Raw genomic sequence first — 19,124 nt, 5'->3', positions numbered from 1 at the left:
GGTCCCACTCAGGGGAAGTGTCCAGCCCACTGGCTGTATCCAGACCATGCAGTCCGTCTCCAGAGTCCTCAATCTCTCCCTCCTCTAGGACTCGCTGGTACTCTTGCTCTTCTAAAAGACGGAGAGCACGCCTCCTCGAATGAAGTCTCTCCTCGATACGCAGAGTCGACATGGCCTCCGCCGACGTCGAAGAACGGCGCCGATCTCCAGAAGCATCTGACGCCGCGTCCGGCGCCACAGGCAGCTTCGGCGCCGAGGCAGGAGCCGGAGGACGAGGTCTTGGAGCCGATGGACCAACCGGAGTCACAGGGCAAAATCCTGACTTCGACGGAGGGGCAACCTCCGGGGCCGAAACATCCGAAGCCACCGGAGCGGCCACCGACGCCGGCACCGGCGCCGAGCCCACATTCCCAAAAGGGAGAAAGGGCATAAAGGGTGCCGGCCGAAGAGGCGCAGGATCACCCAACGAAAAGGCCAAGGGCCCCGAAGGACCAGCCGGAGCAGCTCCTGGAGCCATCTGCTGAAAGATGGTATACATCGCATTAAGAAACGCGGTACTATCGGCTCCAGGAGTGGGAAAAGCCGGATACTGGGGTGCCTGGATCGAGGGCGACCCCGACGCCGGCCTCGACGTCTGCGACGCCGGAGAAAACACAAGAGGCTGCACCACCTCAATCACTGACGCCTGACCAGGTGAAGTCGGTGACGCCGGAGAGGGCAACGGCGTCGATGGATGCGGCGTGACCGTGGGGCTGACCTCCCAAGTCCTCCGACGCCGAGCCGAAGGTGACCTCGAATGAGACTCCTTGCTGGAGTGACGTCGTGAGTCTCTACGGCGCCGGGAGTCTCGATGACACCGGTGAGACCTTGGCGAAGAAGACTTCTTATGATGTTTCTCCTTCTTCTTTGACTTTGCCATGAATAACTTGGCCTCGCGCTCTTTGAGGGCCTTCGGATTCATGTGTTGACATGAATCGCAAGTCGAGACGTCGTGGTCGGAGCTCAAACACCATAGACAGTCGGAGTGAGGATCTGTAACTGACATCTTGCCCCCACACTCTCGACAGGGCTTGAAACCCGACTTCCTCTGAGACATTGTTACCGCAGAGAAGACTACGCAGCAGACAATACACTGTAACCACGAAGGTAACAGTAACTCCCTCGAAGATAACCGTTTCGAATGCACGGAAAAAAGGGAACTGTCATCGGCACGTCGGCGAGGACTTCTTATTGCCTGTATGACGTCAGACGGCGTCGCGTGGGCTAGAGTGACGTCCTCGTCGACGTGCAGAGACTAGTAAGAAGATTTCCGTCAAATGCTGGCGCCATGGGAGTATTCATCAGGTGAGGAATCCACAGGTAGTTGTATCCATCAGAAATCCTTTGTTCTATCAATAAAGAAGCTCAACGCCCTCTTTGGGTCCAGACGGTGCAGTCTTTCTTCCTCTTTGGAAGGATGAGGCGGAGGATAGAACGTGGACAAAGTAATTGCCTGAGCCAAATGGAAAGGTGAAACAACCTTCGGGAGGAAAGCAGCCTTGGTCCTCAACACCACCTTATCCCCATAAAAAGTTGTATAAGGGGGCTTTACTGATAAGGCCTGCAACTCACTCACTCTCCTTGCTGATGTTATAGCTATCAGGAAGACTGTTTTTAAAACCAAATACCTTAAGAGGCAAGAATGCATAGGTTCAAAAGGGGACCCCCATAAGGAAAGTCAGGACCAAGGACAAATCCCATTGCGGCATAACAAATGGCTTTGGAGGATATTTATTTAGAAGACCTTTCAAGAATCTGATAACAATAGGGGATTTAAATAAAGATGGTTGGTCTGGAAGACATATGAAGGCTGACAAGGCCGATAAATAACCCTTAATGGTAGCCACTGCACAACCTTTCTGCGCTAGAGACAGAGCAAAAGACAAAACGTCCGATAGATGAGCATGCAAAGGATCAATAATCTGCCTCTCTCCACACCACGCAACAAATTTAGACCATCTATTAGCGTAGATAGATTTAGTGGAGTGTCGCCTGGCCGCTAATATAACATCCACTACCTCAGGCGGGAGAGAGAAGGAACTCAGGTTGCCCCGTTCAATCTCCAGGCATGTAGGTGCAGACTCTGGAGGTTGGGGTGTAGAACCTGCCCCTGCGACTGCGAGAGGAGGTCTGCCCTGAAAGGGAGACGGAGCGGAGGGCACATTGAGAGTTGGAGAAGGTCGGAGTACCATACCCTCCTTGGCCAATCCGGAGCTATTAGGATGACTAGAGCCCGGTCCTGGCGAATCTTCCTCAATACTCGAGGAATCAAGGGTATGGGAGGAAACGCGTAAAGCAACTGGCCGCACCAGGTTATTTGAAACGCGCCCCCCAACGCTCCCTGCATCGGATACTGGAGGCTGCAGAATAACGGACAATGCGCGTTCTCTCGAGTGGCAAACAGAACTACCCGAGGAAACCCCCACCTCTGGAAGATTAAACGGACTTGATCTGGATGGAGACGCCACTCGTGGTCTGCCGAGAATTGGCGACTGAGACTGTCCGCACGCACGTTCAAGACTCCGGCCAGATGGTTTGCTATCAAGCAAATCTGATGGTCCTTTGCCCAGGACCATAGTCGAAGAGCTTCTCTGCAGAGAAGGTACGACCCCACTCCTCCCTGCTTGTTTATGTACCACATCGTGGTAGTATTGTCCGTTAGGACCTGTACCGACTGACCACGAAGGGAAGGGAGGAAGGCCTTGAGAGCCAGACGTACAGCCCGTAACTCTAACAGATTGATGTGAAACATCTGTTCCTCTGGAGACCAAAGACCTTTGATCTCCAGATCCCCCAGATGAGCTCCCCACCCTAGAGTGGAAGCATCCGTTATGACTGTGGCCACTGGTGGCGACTGCTGGAACGGCTTTCCTTGTGAAAGATTGTTGCTTGCAATCCACCACTTCAAATCCACAGCAGCATCTCTGGAGATCTTGACAGTACCCTCTAGATCCCCTTTGTGTTGAGACCACTGCCTTCGGAGGCACCACTGAAGAGCCCTCATGTGCCAGCGAGCATGCGTGACCAACAGAATGCAGGAGGCAAACAGACCGAGCAGACGAAGGACCTTGAGGACTGGAACTACCGCTCCATTTCGAAACATTGGAACCAAATCCTGAATATCTTGAATCCGCTGAGGCGGAGGAAAGGCCCGACCCAATGTTGTATCCAGTACTGCCCCTATGAACAGGAGGCGCTGAGAGGGCTCTAGGTGAGATTTGGGCTCGTTCACCGAAAAACCCAGGTCGAACAACAACTGGGTTGTTGACTGCAGATGATGCGACACAAGCTCCGGGGACTTGGCTTTGATCAACCAGTCGTCCAAATAAGGGAATACTGCTATCCCCTTCCTTCTGAGTTCTGCCGCAACCACCGACATCACCTTCGTGAAGACTCGAGGTGCTGAAGTAAGACCAAACGGAAGGACCGCAAACTGATAGTGCTGCGATCCCACCACAAACCGGAGATACTTCCTGTGTGACTTGAGTATCGGGATATGAAAGTAAGCATCCTGCAAGTCGACAGACACCATCCAGTCTTCCTTGTTCAACGCCAAAAGCACCTGTGCTAGGGTCAGCATCTTGAACTTTTCCTGCTTGAGGAACCAATTCAAGATCCTCAGGTCCAGGATTGGTCTCAAACGACCATCCTTCTTGGGAATCAGGAAATACCTTGAGTAACATCCTCGACCCCTTTCCTGCTCTGGGACCAACTCCACCGCGCCCTTTGAAAGGAGGGCTTGTACCTCCTGTTCTAGCAACAGGAGGTGTTCTTCTGAACAATAAGAAGGGCGGGGCGGGATGAGGGGCGGGAACTCCCGAAAGGGAAGGGTGTAGCATTTTCCCACAATACTGAGAACCCAAGTGTCCGTTGTAACAGTCTTCCATTTGGTGAGAAAATGCTGTAATCTTCCCCCTACAGGAGAGGAGTGAGTGGGAAATGGTGGAAGCCTATTGCTGCTTCCCCTGCTGCACCCCGCCAGAGGATGAGGAAGAGGCAGAGTGCTGCTGAGAGGCTCCTCTGGTGCGGACCCTACCTCTCCCCCTAAAAGATCTATAGGGATGGGAAGAGGCAGGTTGCTGATATCTTCCCCGAAAGGAAGAGGAGGAAGAGCCACGCCCAAATCCACGAAACCTCCTGAAAAATCTGGAAGAGGCCGTGGAAGAAGGAGCTTGGAGCCCTAATGACTTAGCCGTGGCCCTGCTCTCCTTAAAACGTTCCAAGGCCGAATCAGCCTTGGCTCCAAACAGTTTGTCCCCATCAAACGGGAGATCCAACAATGTGGACTGTACATCCGCAGAAAAGCCCGAGTTACGGAGCCAGGCCTGTCTCCTTGCCACCACAGTTGTGCCCATTGCTCTGGCTACCGAGTCGGTCGTATCCAGTCCCGTCTGGATAATCTGGGTCGCAGCAGCCTGGGCATTTGAAACAACATCCAAAAGACCCTGGGGAAGCTCTGTAAATGATGATGAAATGTCATCCATCAGAGCATGAATATACCTCCCCAGGATACAGGTTGCGTTGGTGGCCTTCAACGCCAGACTGCAGGACGAAAAAATCTTCTTGGACTGCGCCTCTAGTTTCTTTGAATCTCTGTCCCCAGGCACTGTCGGGAAAGAACCAGGCGCTGACTTAGATGAACAGGAGGCCTGCACCACCAAGCTCTCCGGCGTAGGGTGCCTAGACAGAAAACCAGGGTCAGTCGGAGCCGCCCGATACCTCCTGGCCACGGCTCTGTGAACTGCTAGGGAAGATGCCGGCCTCTTCCACACCTCTAACACCGGATCCAGCAGAGCGTCATTAAATGGCAAAAGAGGCTCCGCCGCAGCTGAGGCCGGATGTAGCACCTCTGTTAGAAGGTTTTGTTTAGCCTCCACCACCGGCAAAGGCAGGTCCAAAAAACTAGCTGCCTTCCGTACCACTGCATGAAAGGAAGCAGCCTCCTCAGTGTATTCTCCCGGGGACGAAAGATCCCACTCAGGGGAAGTGTCCAGCCCACTGGCCGACTCCAGACCACGCAGCCCATCACCCGAGTCCTCTAGCTCTCCTTCCTCCAGGGCTCGTTGGTACTCCTGCTCCTCTAATACACGGAGAGCACGTCTCCTCGAATGAAGCCGTTGTTCAATACGCGGAGTCGACAATGCCTCCGCCGAAGATCGGCGCCGATCTTCAGAAGCCACCGACGCCGCGTCCGGCGCCACAGGTAACTTCGGCGCCGACGAAAGAGCAGTTGAAGCAGATGGACCCACCGGAGTCACAGGCCGAAATCCCGACGTCGACGGGATGGAAATCCCCGGGGCCAATCCCTCTGAAGCCACCGGAGCGGCCACCGGCGCCGACACTGGCGCCGAGCCCACGTTCCCAAAAGGGAGAAAGGGCATAAAGGGTGCCGGCCGAAGAGGCGCAGGATCACCCAATGAAAAGGCCAAAGGCCCAGCCGGAGCACCCCCTGGAGCCATCTGTTGGAAGATGGCATACATCGCATTCAAGAATGCGGAACTATCGGCTCCAGGGGTGGGAAAAGCCGGATACTGGGGTGCCTGTCTCGGAGGCGACCCCGACGCCGGCCTCGACGTCTGCAACGCCGGAGAAAACACCTGAGGCTCCAATACCTCAATCACCAACGCCTGTCCAGGTGAAGTTGGAGATGCCGGAGAGGGCAACGGCGTCGAAGGATGCGGCGTAACCGTGGGACTGATCTCCCATGTCCTTCGCCGCCGATCCGAAGACCTGGAACGAGTCTCCTTCGAATGACGCCGAGATTCTCTACGGCACCGGGAGTCTCGATGACGCCGATGTCTTGGAGAAGAAGACTTCTTGTGATGCTTCTCCTTCGATTTCGCCATAAACAGCTTCGCCTCACGTTCCTTGAGGGCCTTTGGATTCATGTGCTGGCATGAATCACAAGTCGAGACGTCGTGGTCGGAGCTCAAACACCAAAGGCAATCGGAATGAGGATCCGTCACCGACATCTTGCCTCCACACTCACGACAAGGCTTGAATCCAGACTTTCTCTGCGACATTATTACCACAGCGAAAGACTACGCAGCAAAAATACACTGTAACCACAAAAGTAACAGTTGCTCCCTCGAAGATAACCGTTTCGAATGCACGGAAAAAAGGGAACTGACGTCCGCACGTCGTCGAGGACCTCTTATTGCCTGTATGACGTCAGACGGCGTCGCGTGGGCTAGAGTGACGTCCTCGTCGACGTGCAGAGACTAGTAAGAAGATTTCCGTCGAATGCTGGCGCAATGGGAGTATTCATTAGGTGAGGAATCCACAGGTAGTTGTATCCATCAGAAATTTGAATTCCATTGTCATAGAAGATGGTGAACGAAGGTACTGCTAAGTATGTCAAGTCCCATTTTGTATAGGAAGGGACATAATGGTCCAAAATGGTTACCGACAAATCAAGCTCTGGCGGTTGTTCCTGAATTCTGGGTTTAAGTCTAGTACCTCTGACCTCCTGGACTTTTATATACTTGAAGGGATGGACCTCGCCTTCTAGCAGCCAGCGACAGCCATGGCATTATATTCAACTGCTAAGTGTGGCATTGTGAATGCAAGACATTTATCACAATAGTAAATGATGCTCAAGTATGTCAGAAAATGTGGAATGAAATGCTTACCTGCAGTACAGATGTGACAGGAAGAATGTGGAGCCCAAGCAATCCCGTTGACACATGCTCTGTGGTTGTTTAATCTAGCAACTGGAGTGCACGGAACTCGAACATCCAAAATCACCACCTCAGTGAAAAAAAAAAAAAAATAAAATAAAAGCAACAGGGTAAAAATTAATATTAATTAACACAGCCAAAATATTCACTTATTAGTTAACGACTGATGTTACTTAATCGCATCTACAACTTTACATACATGCAAAGGGGTGGTAGGACAGAAGCAGTCTTTCACCTACCTAATGACTGGATATAATATGCTGAAAATCTCTATGGAGATCAAGAAAGAATAGATTAAGTAGGGCGGAAGTGATCTCAGGTGGGAGGGGAGGATAATTGGCGGGGGGGGGGGGGGAACAAACCAATAGTCATGACCTTCTCCCAATATATAAATACTGGACTTTACATGTTTATGTATTTGTAGATGTAGACATATTTGCACCCCCAGAACTTCAGAAGGCCAACACCCCCTTTCTAAATCGTAGTTTGTTACTCTCCAACAGAAGATAAGGTGTTTCTTCCAAATGCGGTTTAATACAAGTAGTGTTTCCATGTAAATGTTCTCACTTCCCTCTAGAGCTCTGCTTCAGCATGTGATGTTGCACTTCAGGGTGGTATAGGGCACCTGTGACTTTGCTCTAGCCGGTGAGAATGTTTCAGAGATGACGGCATGTGCTCTCTGTGTCCTTTTGATTATTGGTGCTTTTAGTCCCAGGCTTCAAGGTTCAATTGAGCAATTCTTCCCTGTTGCCTACTTATGGTTTGATCTATTGGTTGTTCTAATGGTGACAGGGTTAGATAGGGCTGTTTTCGCCTTAATGCATGCTTCAGTCGCTTTGGTATTCAAGATGAGGATGGAGGCAGAGCTACTTTCCATGAGTAGCCTTCACCCATGCCTTGGACTCTTCTCTTTCTGGGTTCAGGGCTCTCTGCCTATCGAGGCTAGGGAAATACCTCTCATCTTCGCAGGGATACAGAGCTTCTGAACAACCCTTGGCTGGTGCTGTGGACCACTTACTTTAAGAAGTGTTTCTTGATGCAGGTAAGTGCAAAAGTATTACATTGCGGGTGGCCGGAACTCTTGAGTTTGTCCCAGTCCAGCATGACCTTTGCTTAACCCTTTGAATACTATAGGGCTAATTTTACTTTTCATCTTTAAAATTTCATAACTCTGGTTCCCTACATTGGATTTTGGTTGTTTTGGTATCATTTTCTTTTTTTTTATTTTAATTTTTTACAAAATATTTATATTACATTTTTGCCTTAATTCTTCTTCCAGAATTTACTAGTCACATTGTACAGGTATATTAAATCAATAACGTTGCTGATACACAGTTTAACACTTTCACTTTAACAACTTAACTGAGGTCATTATTACACATTCAATGAGGAGTACATAAATGGTTCCTAAACAGTCGCTCGCCAAGATGGAAATATGGGCACTTTTCCACTACATCGGGTATATACTCTTGTGGAACTGGCACTTATGTGCTGCGTGGGGGAAGATCTAGAGCGGAGGAGGTGTGCGTGTTGGGTGTGGGGTATATGACTTGCGTTTTGTTGTGGAGACACAGCTCCTCTGTGGGCGATCGTTATGGATCACCCTTAGCATACATTCAGGCACAGGGGAATGCCAATCATTCCGATGATTCTCATTTAAAGAGTCCCTAGTTGGGCAGGGTGGCAAGCCGTCGGGGCTGACTACTATTAGCAGTGTGCATTAGTTCAAGGCGGTTTCTCATCGCTTTTGCCGTCTAGTCTATCTATCAGGATCTCACACGTCTCACTGCCCGTCTGCCGGGGTCCCATTTTTGTGTTCCTTAGCACCATCAACTCTGCACTGGCCCATCTTAGTGTTGTGTTGTGCCAGGACGTCAGGTCCGGGGCGGTGGCCGACTTCCAGTTCATTGCTATCAATCTTTTGTACATTACGAAAGCTAGATCAATAAACTTATGTAGGTGTTTGTGTTTTTTATCTCTATTTCTCAGGCCTAGTAAACAGGATTTAGGCTCTACTGTGAGTGCCAGGCCCGTCAATTCAGATACCTTCTCCACTATTGCGCTCCACTTTACACACACTAGGGGGCAGTCCCATACATGTGGTAGAAATGTGCCAGCGGGGCTCGGCACCTTGGGCAGGCTGGGTCCGAGATGGGGAACATACTTTTAATCCTGGCTGGAGAGAGGTAAGTTTGGTGTAGATAATTTAGTTGCGTATATCTGTACCTAGGGTTTCTCGATACTCCCTTAGTGTGTAGTAGGGCGCAAGGCCATTCCTCCTGTGTGATCGGGAGTGGGAGCACCTCGTTCCACTTAGTTAGTGCCTTCCCCAAGACGGGTACCGTTTCTTTATTCAGTGCTTTGTACAGGTTCAACACTATTTGCAGTTGGCCGTCGTATTGCAACATATGGTGTACTGCTGTGGAGGTCGTGGGTTCCTGTTCTCCCGACCCCCACAACTTCTTTATAGTGTGGCATAGGGCATGGTATGTCATAAATTGCCCTTGGTTTACTGCTGTGAGGTCACGTATTTCTTCGAAGGTCATTAATTTCCCTTCTTCGAAGCAGTCGCCGACCTTCTCGATGCCCGCCTCTGCCCACACCGCCAAGGACCTTCCTCTGTCTCCCCCAGCCCAGCCCGGGAGGGCACCTAGAGGGGAGTAGGGGAGCACGCGGCCTCCAACCTGAATATACCTCTTCCAGCATGCATGCGCCACCTGCAATTGTGGCTTGCCGGCTGTTGCCTTCGGCTGCCAACCATGCGACCAATGGTGTGCCACTCAGGTTGGCCAATGCCCCTGCCGACTCCGCTAATGTGGGTCTATGTATCCAGTCTAGTACCCACTGGAGCTGGGCAGCCGCATAATAGCGCTCGAAGTTTGGGGCTCCCATGCCGCCCTCGGCTACTGGGCGCTGTAGTGTGGTGAGGGCGACGCGCGTTCTGCCTCCTGACCAGATGAGTTGCAGCAGTGCACCGTTTAGTTCACGGAAAAAGCTCTTGGGGACTAGGAGTGGCAGCGCAGAGAAATAATATAGGAGCCGGGGGAGTATCAGCATATTTGCTATTGCAACTCTGCCCATTGGTGACAATGGCAGCTTGCCCCAGGAGCGAAGTGATCCCTTAATGGAGGCAAGTGCTCTCCCCAGGTTACCGTCTCTGAGGTCCTCCGGTTTATGGTATATTTGGACCCCCAGGTATTTAAATTAATCGAAGCACCATCTCAAGCGCCCGGACAGGGTTGTAGCTCGGTTTGACAGTGTCCGTGCGACAAGGGGAAATACACACTATTTTTCCCAGTTTACTACCAGTCCGGACATTGTGCCGAACTCGGCAAGGAGTGACATTACTGATGGTTTTGTCTCACTACCATTACGGAGATATATTAAGGCATCGTCTGCGTACAGAGATATTATGTGTTTCGTTCCGTTCCTTAGTATGCCCCATTCCCCCTCCCTTGATCTCAGGCAAGTGGCCAGGGGTTCCATGGCAATAGCAAATAGCAGGGGGCATAGGGGGCATCCCTGCCTAGTGCCTCTTGCAATCGGGAAACTTTCGGATACCGTTCCGCCTGTTCTAACCCATGCTTGTGGCCTGGAGAACAATGTCTGCACCCATTGTATAAATTTTGGGCCGATTCCCATTTCCCGCATGGTGCCGAATAGGAAATCCCACCCCAACGTATCAAAAGCCTTTTCTATGTCCAATGATAGTACCATTTCGTCATATGCCCCTGGGGGGGTGCTTCCCTTCACTCCCAGTAGTCAGCGAGTGTTTAGGAATGTATTGCGTTGGGGAATGAAGCCGTTTTGATCTTCGTGTATCAGTGTGTGGATGACAGGGGCCAGCCTGTTGGCCAATATTTTGCCCAGAATTTTACAGTCGGTGTTTAATAGTGATAGTGGTCTATATGATTTGACATCTGTGGGGTCTCGTCCCTGCTTGGGCAGGACCGCTATCACTGCTTCTCTCTGTGTGGGGGGCAGTACCTTGTGTCTCCAGGCCTCTTCGTATACTTTTAATAGATGAGACTTCAGGAGGACAGAATATTTCGCATAGTATTCCAGTGGAAGGCCATCCATACCTGGTGCCTTGTTTCTTGGCATTTGTATTAATGCGGCTTCTAGTTCCGCAGCACTCAGTGGGGCTTCTAGTTCTTCGGCGTGTTCCTGAGATAATTGTTTTAAATGAGCGCCAGATAGGAAAGTTGCGAGCTGACCGGGTGTAAAATCTGTGCGTTTAGTGTATAGGTTCATGTAGTAATCCCTGAACACCCTATTTATATCTGCCTGCGTGGAGACCCACTCATTATTGTCTAGTTTTATAGTCCCAATTGGAGTCTGTTGCTGAGCTCCCTTTAGGAGCCAAGCCAGCAGTCTGCCCGACCTGTCCCCCTCAGACTGTTGGCGCATTAAATAATACTTATAATCATGTTTGCGGAGGCGGGAGTCCGCTTCTTTGTATTTTATGCATGTTTCTTTTAGTGCGGCGTACGGTTCTTCATTACCGGCTATCGCCACTTCGAGTGTTCTCAGTTCCTTCTCCAATTTACTTATCTCCGAGTGCAGGGCGCGCCTGATACCCCAAGTGGATGCCATGCAGAACCCTCTTACCATCGCCTTGTGTGCCTCCCATTCTGCTGCTCTTGTGTTTGCGGAGTCCGAGTTGACTTCCCAGTATTTCTTTAGTGCTGTGCCTAGTCCCTCTGCGTAGGCCTGGTCTTGAGGCGCTTCTGTTTGCAGCCGCCATGTGGAAATTACCTGGCGGGTCCCACCCCAACCCAGGGTTATTTTGAGCGGGGAGTGGTCAGACAGTGTTGTGGCTAAATATTCCTTCACCTTCGTCAGCGCGCATATGTCAGTAGTGCCCCCAGAGTATATCTATTCTTGTGTGCACCTTGTGTGGCACAGAATAAAATGAGTATTCTCTCTGCCTGGGGTGTTGCATTCGCCAAAGGTCATGGAGTCTCATGTCGTCCGCCCATTTCTGTAGTGGGTTCTTGGTGCTTCTGGATATTGCTACTGATTTAGGAGGAGCTGATCTGTCCAACTCTACGTTAGGAAGACAATTAAAGTCACCCCCCCCTCATATGGTGGGCGCTGCTGGGTTGTCTAATAATGCCGGAGTGAGCGACTCCACAAATCTCGCCTGTGCATTGTTGGGTGCGTATGTCCCTATGAGCGCTAATTGTCTCCCATCTAGGTGACCTTCCACTATTACATACCTGCCCCCTGTGTCAATCTTGTGCGAGGTTCTGGCAAATGGGACACCTCTTGAAATCCAAATCAACACCCCCCTGGCGTACGCTGAGTGTGTTGTGCCTGTGACCTGTCCGCCCCATTTCGTCTGAATCTCTTGTAATTCATCTTCCATTAAGTGTGTTTCTTGTAGGATAGCTTTGTGGGTCTTTAGGCGCTTGAGGCGTGCATGCACTTGCGCTCTCTTGCTTGGTGTAGACATTCCCCTTACGTTCCACGTAATTATCTCATACTGTTGTGCGTGTGCGACGGTTTGTTGAGCCATATTTCCCTTTGTGGTGTAGTGTTCATTTGCTCCCTCTTGGGCCCTATTTCCTTCCAGCTGTCTGCGCATTTTACTAGGTCTTTGTCTAGAGCTGGCGAGCGCGTTAGTGTACCCTGCTGGCAGTGTTGACCTCGTCTAACCCCTTTAACTCCCGCTATCCCACCCGCCCTGTTTACTATTCCCTCTAACTGATTGCTACCGCTCAAACTTAAAGAAAAAAGGAAAAAGAGTAAGAAAAGAACTCCATCTTTGTTGCTTGGTGGGGTCAGTATCCGTTCGGATACTCGTGGGGGGGGGCATTCATTCGGGTCGGGTGTGTCACCTGTGCGGAGCACACACCCTTTCTCAGACCTGGTCTGTGAATGTGCATGTGCATTGGCGTGGGCACCCCTGGGAGGGTCCTCTCATTTATCTGTCCCCCGTCCCCTCTTTTGCTGCCTACAGGGAGTGCAGAATTATTAGGCAAATGAGTATTTTGACCACATCATCCTCTTTATGCATGTTGTCTTACTCCAAGCTGTATAGGCTCGAAAGCCTACTACCAATTAAGCATATTAGGTGATGTGCATCTCTGTAATGAGAAGGGGTGTGGTCTAATGACATCAACACCCTATATCAGGTGTGCATAATTAGGCAACTTCCTTTCCTTTGGCAAAATGGGTCAAAAGAAGGACTTGACAGGCTCAGAAAAGTCAAAAATAGTGAGATATCTTGCAGAGGGATGCAGCACTCTTAAAATTGCAAAGCTTCTGAAGCGTGATCATCGAACAATCAAGCGTTTCATTCAAAATAGTCAACAGGGTCGCAAGAAGCGTGTGGAAAAACCAAGGCGCACAATAACTGCCCATGAACGGAGAAAAGTCAAGCGTGCAGCTGCCACGATGCCACTTGCCACCAGTTTGGCCATATTTCAGAGCTGCAACATCACTGGAGTGCCCAAAAGCACAAGGTGTGCAATACTCAGAGACATGGCCAAGGTAAGAAAGGCTGAAAGACGACCACCACTGAACAAGACACACAAGCTGAAACATCAACATTGGGCCAAGAAATATCTCAATACTGATTTTTTTAAGGTTTTATGGACTGATGAAATGAGTGAGTCTTGATGGGCCAGATGGATGGGCCCGTGGCTGGATTGGTAAAGGGCAGAGAGCTCCAGTCCGACTCAGACGCCAGCAAGGTGGAGGTGGAGTACTGGTTTGGGCTGGTATCATCAAAGATGAGCTTGTGGGGCCTTTTCGGGTTGAGGATGGAGTCAAGCTCAACTCCCAGTCCTACTGCCAGTTCCTGGAAGACACCTTCTTCAAGCAGTGGTACAGGACGAAGTCTGCATCCTTCAAGAAAAACATGATTTTCATGCAGGACAATGCTCCATCACACGCGTCCAAGTACTCCACAGCGTGGCTGGCAAGAAAGGGTATAAAAGAAGGAAATCTAATGACATGGCCTCCTTGTTCACCTGATCTGAACCCCATTGAGAACCTGTGGTCCATCATCAAATGTGAGATTTACAAGGAGGGAAAACAGTACACCTCTCTGAACAGTGTCTGGGAGGCTGTGGTTGCTGCTGCACGCAATGTTGATGGTGAACAGATCAAAACACTGACAGAATCCATGGATGGCAGGCTTTTGAGTGTCCTTGCAAAGAAAGGTGGCTATATTGGTCACTGATTTTTTTTTGTTTTGTTTTTGAATGTCAGAAATGTATATTTGTGAATGTTGAGATGTTATATTAGTTTCACTGGTAATAATAAATAATTGAAATGGGTATATATTTTTTTTTGTTGAGTTGCCTAATAATTATGCACAGTAATAGTCACCTGCACACACAGATATCCCCCTAACATAGCTAAAACTAAAAACAAACTAAAAACTACTTCCAAAAATATTCAGCTTTGATATTAATGAGTTTTTTGGGTTCATTGAGAACATGGTTGTTGTTCAATAATAAAATTAATCCTCAAAAATACAACTTGCCTAATAATTCTGCACTCCCTGTATTGCGCTTGAACCACTGTGATCACTGGTGAACAGTTTAAAAAGATACTTTTCGGAGCCAGTGCGGCTTGTGTTACGATTCCTGCTTCAGCCGCTTCGGGATTCTGGACTCCTGGCGACCTGTCCGGTTTCTGACAGTCTCGCTTTTACTGCATTGTCCAATTCACAGTTCGTCCACTGTTCTTGGAGTGACATCTTGGCCCCTGAGCGCTTCCGTAACTGTTGAGGATGAGTTGGTCGATTCCGAGTCTGATACAGATGTAGGGGTCGTCCGGAGTGTCTCAAAGGGGTTTTGCATGAGTATCGGAGTTTTTTTTAGTATTTTTGCTCTTTCTTCTGCCGTCTGTTTCTCAGTGGGCTGGCCCCTTGGGCGTCTCTTGCTGCGTTTCCTTGTTGCGGGGGTGGTCCATTCCTCCTCTTCAGGTGCACCCTCGTTTGATTGCGCGATGCCTTTGGCATGCATCCATGTCCAGGCATCTTCTGGAGAAGCGAACATATGCGTGCGGTCCTCTAAGCTCACCCTCAGTTTAGCTGGAACAAGGAGAGCGTACTTAATGTTGTGCTCCCGGAGTCGTTGTATGACTTTCACGAAAGAGTTCCGCCTGTTCTGTACTTCTTGAGTGAAGTCCGGGTATGCATGGATCACTGCGTCCTCGAATTGAAATGGACCTTTATTGCGGAAACGTTGTAGTATCAGGTCGCGATCCCGGTAATTCAGGAGTCTAACTATTAGAGATCTAGGAGGCTGACCCGGGAGTGGAGGTCTGCCCGGGATTCTATTTGCTCGTTCTACCGAGAAGAACTTGGAGGGGGAGCCATTCAGTACCTCTTTGATTAGCCATTGCTCTGCTGTTAGTTCCGGGTTTTGTTCAGGGGGGAAGAAAATTAGTTACTTACCTGTAACTGCAGTTCTCCAGTATTGGTATCTTTCATAGATTCACATGCTTGAATCATCCCCGTCGTCGAGGTGGGAGCCTCACGGTAAACTTAAATATATAAAAAGCAGTAAGTCAGTAAAAGTAAAACCAGTAGGCCCTAGTAGGCCTCATAGGGTATTTTACAGTCTATCCACTTTGTTTTGTGAAAAGACCCAAACTTGAGTATCAACCAATCAGGATTCAGCCCCTCCCAAACACTCCCAACAGAGGCTGAATTCCCTCAGATTTTCTAGCAGGAGTGTGAAGTTTAATATCTGTATAATAGGGGAGCCTCTGAGGGGAGGAGGGTGGGTCGCATGTGAATCTATGAAAGATACCAATACTGGAGAACTGCAGTTACAGGTAAGTAACTAATTTTCTTCTCCAGTATTGGATCTTTCATAGATTCACATGCTTGAATCAGAGTAACGAGCAGTAATGTTTTCTTACTTACTGAATTACATTGACTGTAATTCCATCGTAATTCTATACGTGATGTGATTCACATTAGTTCAGTTTAAATATGCACTTACATATAATTATATTTATATTCATAGACATCCGAATATAAGAGCAATAAAAGGTGTGTGGCAAGAAATCCTGACACAATTTATGCTATTATTATGGAGAATACGACACGTTAAACAGTATAAGAAAATGAACCATTAATGACCATACCTCGAGTGTGGTGGTGGGATGTGTAAGAGGCTCACCTTAACGAAATAGATGCCTCAGCACTGCTTGTCCCACTGCTGTATCGACCTGGTTAGTCTCCTCTAGACAGTAATGTCTTGTAAATGTGTGTTGGCTGGACCATGTCGCTGCTCTACAGATGCTATGTAGTGGTACACCTGCAAAGAGTGCAGCTGAAGTGGCTACCGATCTTGTAGAGTGGGCTCTCACCCTGGTGTGGAGCGGCTTTCCTGCTTTTGAATGGCAGAATTGAATCGCCAGGCCAATCCATCTTGCTAAAGTCTGTTTGGACACCGCGTGTCCCTTCTTTGTTCCGCCGAATGCTACAAATAATTGATCCGACTGGCGGATGGCCTGAGTTTTCTGTAGATAAAACTTTAAACATCTTTTAATATCGAGAGAATGTAATGTTTTTTCCGCCACTGTTTGCGGATTTGGAAAAAAGGTTTTTAAGATGACTGGTTCATTTAAATGAAATGTTGAGGGAACTTTCGGAATGAATTTAGGATTTGTCCGCAGGATGACACCTGAGTTTGTAAACTGGAGGAACGGCTGTTTGATAGTGAACGCCTGAATGTCACTGACTCTTTTTGCCGAAGTAAGAGCTAACAGTAACGCTGTTTTCCATGCGAGGAATTTTAGGTCAGCTTTGTGGATCGGCTCAAAAGGAGCTTTCATGAGCTGCATCAACACAACATTCAATGACCATAGAGGCGGAGGTTTCCTAATTGGCGGGAAGACCCGAAAAAGGCCCTTCATAAATTGTTTGACAATTCTTGTGGAACACAAAGAGAGTCTGTCTGGTGATCTGCGGTATCTGGAAATTGCTGCCAGATGTACCCGTATGGAAGAATATGCAAGTCCTGATTTTGCCAGGAGCAGGAGATATGGAAGTATTTGTTCCGGAGTAGAAGATAAAGGATGTATATTTTCCGCTGCACACCAAATACAAAACCGTTTCCATTTAAGTCTATAGGTTTTGTTGGTAGTGTCAGCTCTAGCTTTTGCTAAGATGTCTCTACACTCTGGGGAAATTTTGAGATTTAAGTATTCATTTTGTTCAGGAGCCAAGCCGACAAATGAAGAGACGACGGATGTGGGTGTGTGACTTGTCACTGGTGCATCGTTAAAAGAGTCGGACTCTGTCTGAGTGGTAGATGTGGTCGTTCGGAGAGCATGAGGAGCTCCGTATACCATATTTGTCTGGGCCATCTGGGAGCTATGAGTAGAAGTCGACACCCCTCCGTCTTCATTTTTCTGATGACTCTCGGAATGAGCGGGATCGGAGGAAAAGCGTAGGCATAAACTCCTGACCATCTCATCGAAAACGCATTCCCCCACGAATCTTTTTGGGGAAGCCAACTTGCGTAGAACTGGCATTTCTTGTTCTCGAGAGTGGCAAATAGGTCTAAGTTTGGTTTGCCCCATAATAGAAACAGGCCATTGAGAATTTTCTGGTCTAGCTCCCACTCGTGATAAGGAATCACTGTCCTGCTCAGGGTGTCTGCTAGAACATTGATCTGTCCTGGCACATGCTCCGCTTTTAGTGAAATATTGTGTTTGATGGCCCATGTCCAAATTTGTTGGGCTAGCTGCGAGAGTTGTAGGGATCTTGTGCCTCCTTGCTTGTTTAGATAAAACATGCTGGTCATGTTGTCCGTCCGGATTAAGACGCTTGAACATTGTATCTTTGGCAAGAAAGCTTTTAGAGCTAAGTGTATTGCTTTGAGTTCTAGATAATTGATGTGGAGCTGGCTCTCTTGCGGATTCCAGAGTCCGCTGATTTGCAGGTCCTGGCAGTGTGCACCCCATCCTTCTAGAGAGGCATCCGTTGTTACTATGTAACTTGGTGTTTGAAGAAGAAAAGATAGCCCTTTTGAGAAATTGGTTGGAGTCGCCCACCACCTCATAGTGTTCTTCATTAGAGGCGTTATGCGAATCTTGTCTTCAAGGAGCCGTGGACCTGTGTCCATTGTATGTCCAATTGCTCTTGCAGGGGTCGCATATGGAGCCTGCAATCTGGGACTAGCGGAATGCACGATGATATCATTCCGAGTAATGATTTGTAGATGCGGACTGAAACAAACTTTTTTTCTGGATAGGTTTTCTGCCAAAGAGGTTAACTTTTGTTTCCTCTCGTGTGATGGGTACGCTTTGCTGCGTACTGTGTCCAAAATTGCTCCCAAGATACTCAATTCTTGTTTGGGGTATATCTGAGATTTCTGGTAGTTGACTACAAACCCCAGGCTGTGTAACAATTGAAGGCAATAGGAAATATGATTTGTTACTTGGAATTTTGAGGGTGCCTTTATAAGCCAGTCGTCCAGGTAAGGGAAGACCTGGATACCTGACTGGCGAAGATGTGCTGCTACTGGAGCTAACATTTTTGTGAAGATTCTGGGGGCTGATTTGAGACCGAATGGTAGAACCCGGAATTGGAGGTGCATACGTCCTACCCTGAACCTTAAAAATTTGTGATGTTTGCGATATATGGGGATATGAAAATAAGCATCCTGGAGGTCTAGGGATGCCATCCAATCTCCCGTGTTTAAGAGACGCAGGACATCCTGCAACGTTACCATCCTGAACGATTGTTTCTTTAGAAACTTGTTTAGTGCTCTCAAGTCCAGGATGGGGCGCCAGTCTCCTGATGGTTTCTTTAGAAGGAAAAACCGGGAGTAGAATCCTTTGTTCTTTTGAGATAAAGGGACTGGTTCTATTGCTCCTTTTGTTAGCATTATTCTTACTTCCCTGAGAAGTTGGCTCAACCTCGGAGGCGGTGTACCCGATGGAGGGACACTCGGTGGTGTTTGCATGAATTCCAGAGTATGACCTCTGGTCACTACATCTAGTACCCATCTGTCCGATGTTATAGCCTTCCACTTGGGGAAATAAGAATTGATGCGACCTCCGACCTTCAATATTGATTGGAGAGGTGTTGAGATTATCCGCTGGTCATTGCTTTCTGCCTGTATCTCTTCCTCGGGCAGCTCCTCTTCCTCTAGCCGGATGTTTGTAAGCTGCGGCTGGTGGTAATCGATAATGCTGCTGTTGTTGATGGTGCTGATGTCCTGGTCCTGTGGAGGAAGATGGATATTGTGACCTGTATTGTTGGTATCCACCTCGAAAGGAGTAATTACCTCTACCCCTTGCTCCACGAAAAGGTAGTTTTTTATACTGCAGGGTACCTAGGGATTTTGCTGTATCGGTATCCGTCTTGATAGCCTGCAGCATGTCGTCGACATGTTTGCCAAACAAACTCTCTCCATCGAAGGG

At 48.8% G+C, this 19,124-nt stretch overlaps 1 protein-coding gene across 1 annotated transcript in view; it reads right to left on the bottom strand.

The window, feature by feature from the left end:
* The window catches only part of DCAF7 (DDB1 and CUL4 associated factor 7), a 198,987-nt gene that overhangs the window by 62,841 nt on the left and 117,022 nt on the right, over positions 1-19,124 (bottom strand). The window contains exon 6 of the mRNA XM_069238012.1: positions 6,672-6,789. Within this exon, the coding sequence (XP_069094113.1) occupies positions 6,672-6,789 (118 nt within the window). The remainder of the gene's footprint in view (positions 1-6,671; positions 6,790-19,124) is intronic.

This window comes from Pleurodeles waltl, chromosome 6, assembly GCF_031143425.1.
Source record: "Pleurodeles waltl isolate 20211129_DDA chromosome 6, aPleWal1.hap1.20221129, whole genome shotgun sequence".
In the NCBI taxonomy this organism is placed as follows: Eukaryota; Metazoa; Chordata; class Amphibia; order Caudata; family Salamandridae; genus Pleurodeles; species Pleurodeles waltl.
This window is presented reverse-complemented; position numbering and strand designations above follow the sequence as displayed.